Source organism: Sinocyclocheilus grahami, unplaced genomic scaffold (genome assembly GCF_001515645.1).
Source record: "Sinocyclocheilus grahami isolate Dianchi unplaced genomic scaffold, SAMN03320097.WGS_v1.1 scaffold67.1, whole genome shotgun sequence".
NCBI classification, from domain to species: Eukaryota; Metazoa; Chordata; class Actinopteri; order Cypriniformes; family Cyprinidae; genus Sinocyclocheilus; species Sinocyclocheilus grahami.
In genome coordinates this window covers 1,066,368-1,070,710 of record NW_015505246.1, presented here as the reverse complement: position 1 = coordinate 1,070,710, position 4,343 = coordinate 1,066,368, and the positions used below count along the sequence as shown (strand labels likewise).

Below are 4,343 nucleotides of genomic sequence, written 5' to 3'. Positions count from 1 at the left end.
CTGCTATTAACGTTACTGCAAGGTTAACTTAAACGATTTGCTGCTCTCACTCTGCCTTAAACGCATCGATCATCAGCACACTTTATTCCTGGCCATTAGGTCTGTGTTCGTTCTTTTTCAAATGAGCCGTCGGAGATTGGCTATGTGTGTGTGCACGGCTGAAGTTGTTTGTGCACTGTCATACCCCCAGCCTGCCCCTCTGCGGCCTCAGCTCCTTCTGCTCGGGGTAAACGACTGTTTACCGGTACACAGGATGTTTCGGTTGCGAAAGCACGCGGTATGTTTTTAGTTCGGGCCTCTGTTTAGGTTTATGTTGCTGCACGTCTTGCGGTCTGGGCTGCGTGTCAAAAACTAGTAGGCTGACTGCCTGGACATAGTAGGGTTCCGGAATACTGTCTAGGTAGGCAGCTTGCTTGGTTTTATTCTGCCCCGTGATGCACGTTAGGTTCGTGTTTACCAACACTACAGTGTTTCTCAATCATCTTGAGCAGTAGTTCAGTAGTTTAAAAAAAATGTAAATATATAATGCTTGCTTTTTCCATCATTTTGAATGTATTTTCATGTGCACATGCAAAAGGCAACCTGTTTTGATGGCTGTTGAGAAATTCAAATGGATGGTTTTATTTGAGATATAAAAGTATAGAAATATTTGCACTGTTGTGAACTTATTTCGGGATTGAACCGTACTAATCCCCCTGCTGTCCTGTTTGAATGTCTGATACAGGAAGCGAGCGGCTGCAAAGCATTTAATTGAGCGCTACTACCACCAGTTAACAGAGGGCTGTGGAAATGAGGCCTGCACGAATGAGGCTTGTGGGTCTTCTCCGGGTTTCCAGCGCATGGATAACAATGCAGCGGCCATCAAGGCCCTGGAGTTATATAAGAATAATGCCAAACTGTGTGATCCTCATCCCTCTAAGAAGGGAGCCAGTTCAGCCTTCCCGGAGAACAGTGCCAAAGGAGCTCACAACTTCTCTGCTTGCAGCAACGGGAAGATGAACCATAAGGACCTACCGCCCACAAGGGAGGACTTTAGAGGTGAACAGCATTGTCACGATTGCAGAATTAGTATTATTTCATGATTTTTTTTTTTTAGGAATCAATCAGGAAAGGACCATGTAATTTCCAAATGTGGCCCTGGACCACAAAACCAGTCATAAGGGTCCATTTTTTGAAATTGAGATTTATGCATTATCTGAAAGCTGAATAAATAAGCTTTCCACGGATGTATAGTTTGTTAGGATGGGACAATATGTGGCCGAGATACAACTATTTGAAAATCTGGAAACTGTGGATGCAAAAAAAAACTAAATATTGAGAAAATTGCCTTTTAAAGTTGTCCAAATGAAGGTCTTAGCAATGCATATTACTAATCAAAAATTACATTTTGATATATTTGCAGTAGGAAATTTACAAAATATCTTCATAGAACATGATCTTTACTTAATATCCTAATGATTTTTGGCATAAAAGAAAAATCGATAGTTTTGACCCATACAATGTATTGTTGGCTATTGCTACAAATATACCCATGCTACTTATGACTGGTTTTGTGGTCCAGGGTCACAAATGCTTTATGAGAAAAAAAAAAATTTAAATAGAGAAAATAAAAATACTAAAACATGTGACACTATAATTTTTGATACCACAAATGTGCTACAGAATACACTACTAAACCTTGAATATTAAAATGTATTTAATATATATCACAAATTAAATTAACAGTCATTAAGTATTTCTCAATTAGGTAAATAGAGCATCACATTTTTCAAGTTAATATTCAGGATTGAAGAACAAAGCAATTCAATTAGAAGCTAAGCACAGTTTTTTCCCCAATTCCAATTTTGAACTCCTGACTTTTTCTGAAAAGTTGCAAAAAAAGAGGCGTGCTCACTATGAAGGTGGAAAAAAAGCTAGTTTGACATAAAAAAAACACACACAACTTTACTGAGCAACAGCTAAAGTTTCTGTCACAACATGTTCTTCTTCCTGAATCCAATTTCGAACTACTTTCTGAATCATACCATTGACTTTCCGAACAAATGTTTACATATTCTTTACTATGTTCTTCGGCAGATCTGAATTACTTGACAGAGGAGAAGGTGTATGAAATCCTGAGCCTCTGCAGTGAGACCGAGGACTATTCTCCTCTAATCCGTGTCATCGGTAGGGTTTTCTCAAGCGCGGAGAGTCTGGTCCAGAGTTTCCGCAAGGCCAAACAACACACCAAGGAAGAGCTCAAGTCCCTTCAGGCCAAGGATGAGGACAAAGATGAAGATGAGAAAGAAACGGCCTCTGGTTCGTCCACAGCCATGGAGGTGGAACCCGAAGCCTCAGCGTCAAGTGGAGACGGGCCATCTCACGGAGAGAACAACGTCCAAAAGTTGGGTCCCGTCGAAGTTTCTGTAGACATTGATGCCGTAAGAAGAGTGTACGAGAGACTATTATCGAACGAGAAGATCGAAGCAGCATTCCTCAACGCGTTAGTCTACCTGTCGCCCAACGTAGAGTGTGACCTCACCTATCACAGCGTGTATGCCGCCGACCCTAATTACCTGAACGTCTTCATCATCGTTATGGAGAACAGTAACCTCCACAGTCCAGAATACTTAGAAATCGCCCTGCCGCAATTCTGCAAGGCAATGAGCAAGCTACCTCTTCCAGCTCTGGCCAAGCTTGCGCGGTTGTGGTCGCAGTACGGCGCAGACCAGATCCGACGTCTGGTCGAGACTTTCCAGCAGCTTATTACCTACACGGTCATCAGCAACGAGTTCAGCAGCGACAACCTGGTCAACGAGGATGATGGTGTGGTGGCAGCCACCAAGTGCTTGAAAATCGTCTACTATGCAAATGTGCTGGGCGGCGACCTAGACACGGATCACAACGAGGACGACGACGACGAACCGATCCCGGAGTCCAGCGAGCTGACCCTGCAGGAGCTGCTCGGCGAGGAACGACGAAATAAGAAAGGCCCTCGGGTGGATCCGCTAGAGACGGAACTGGGCATCCGTGCCTCAGACTGTCGAAAACCCCTCATTACCTTCGAGGATTTCATCAACGAACCGCTCAACGAGGTGCTGGAAATGGACAAGGACTACACCTTCTTCAAGGTGGAGACAGAAAGCAAGTTTTCTTTTATGACCTGCCCGTTCATTCTTAACGCTGTGACTAAGAATCTAGGCCTGTACTACGACAACCGGATCCGGATGTACAGCGAGCGCAGGATTACGGCCCTCTACAGTTTAGTGCAGGGACAACAGCTGAACCCTTACCTGCGACTCAAAGTGCGCAGAGACCACATCATAGATGATGCTCTTGTCAGGGTAGGTCCCGAAGAGCTTGCAAAGACGAATGTTGTTTCATAGTGATTTCTTGTGTATTATTCATTATTCATTATTTGTGAAGATCATTCGTGATGAATGTGTGATTGCTTTTAGTTGGAGATGATTGCCATGGAAAACCCAGCAGACCTGAAGAAACAGCTGTATGTGGAGTTTGAGGGAGAGCAGGGAGTAGATGAAGGAGGAGTATCCAAAGAGTTCTTTCAACTGGTCGTAGAGGAGATCTTTAACCCAGATATAGGTAATTATCATCAATTATTTCCTACTTGACTTATTTAACTTTTTATTTGACTTTTTTTTTTATTTTTGCCCGTCCTAATGTGAAGCTTAATCAGTTTAATTTATATTCATTAATACTTGAATGGATAATGCACTATTTGTATGCGCTAGTTGGCTTAATGTTCCTCTCAGAATTAGTTTTATTGATATTGATGATCTTATTGATTCAGTGAGTGTGAGATGAGGATCTGTTGTGCAGACCTTTCTCTTTCTGTTTCACCCACAGGCATGTTTACCTATGATGAAAGAACAAAACTTTTCTGGTTCAACCCTTCATCGTTTGAAAATGAAGGCCAGTTCACCTTGATAGGCATCGTCCTGGGCTTAGCTATCTACAATAATTGCATTCTCGATGTGCACTTCCCTATGGTGGTTTACAGAAAACTAATGGGAAAGAAAGGAACGTTTAGAGACCTTGCAGACTCTCATCCGGTAATACTTGCTTGGTTACATTTATGTATGTTAATCAGCATTCCTTGTCTAACATTTTTTTTTTTTAGAAATGAAATACAAATGTAACACAAAGATTGCATTATCGTTCAAAAGTTTGGGGTAGGTAAGATTTTTTGTTTGTTTGTTTGAAAGAAGTCTCTTATGCTCACCACGTCTTCATTTATTTGATCAAAAATGAAAGTGAAATTGCAGTTTAAAATATTATTATATATATATATATATATATATATATATATATATATATATATATATATATAATAGTTTTGTTTT

At 41.2% G+C, this 4,343-nt stretch overlaps 1 protein-coding gene across 3 annotated transcripts in view; it reads left to right on the top strand.

Annotated features, from left to right (window-relative positions):
* Positions 1–562: 562 nt before the first annotated feature.
* Positions 563–4,343, top strand: part of LOC107585142 (ubiquitin-protein ligase E3A-like) — a 12,507-nt gene continuing 8,726 nt past the window's right edge. For all 3 annotated transcript variants that reach the window (XR_001609216.1, XR_001609217.1, XM_016272029.1), the window contains exons 1-4: positions 563–1,038; positions 2,077–3,323; positions 3,438–3,582; positions 3,847–4,052. Coding sequence is in view for 1 of the 3 variants with exons in the window: in XM_016272029.1 (XP_016127515.1) it covers positions 840–1,038; positions 2,077–3,323; positions 3,438–3,582; positions 3,847–4,052 (1,797 nt within the window). In the remaining 2 variants the exon portion in view is untranslated. The remainder of the gene's footprint in view (positions 1,039–2,076; positions 3,324–3,437; positions 3,583–3,846; positions 4,053–4,343) is intronic.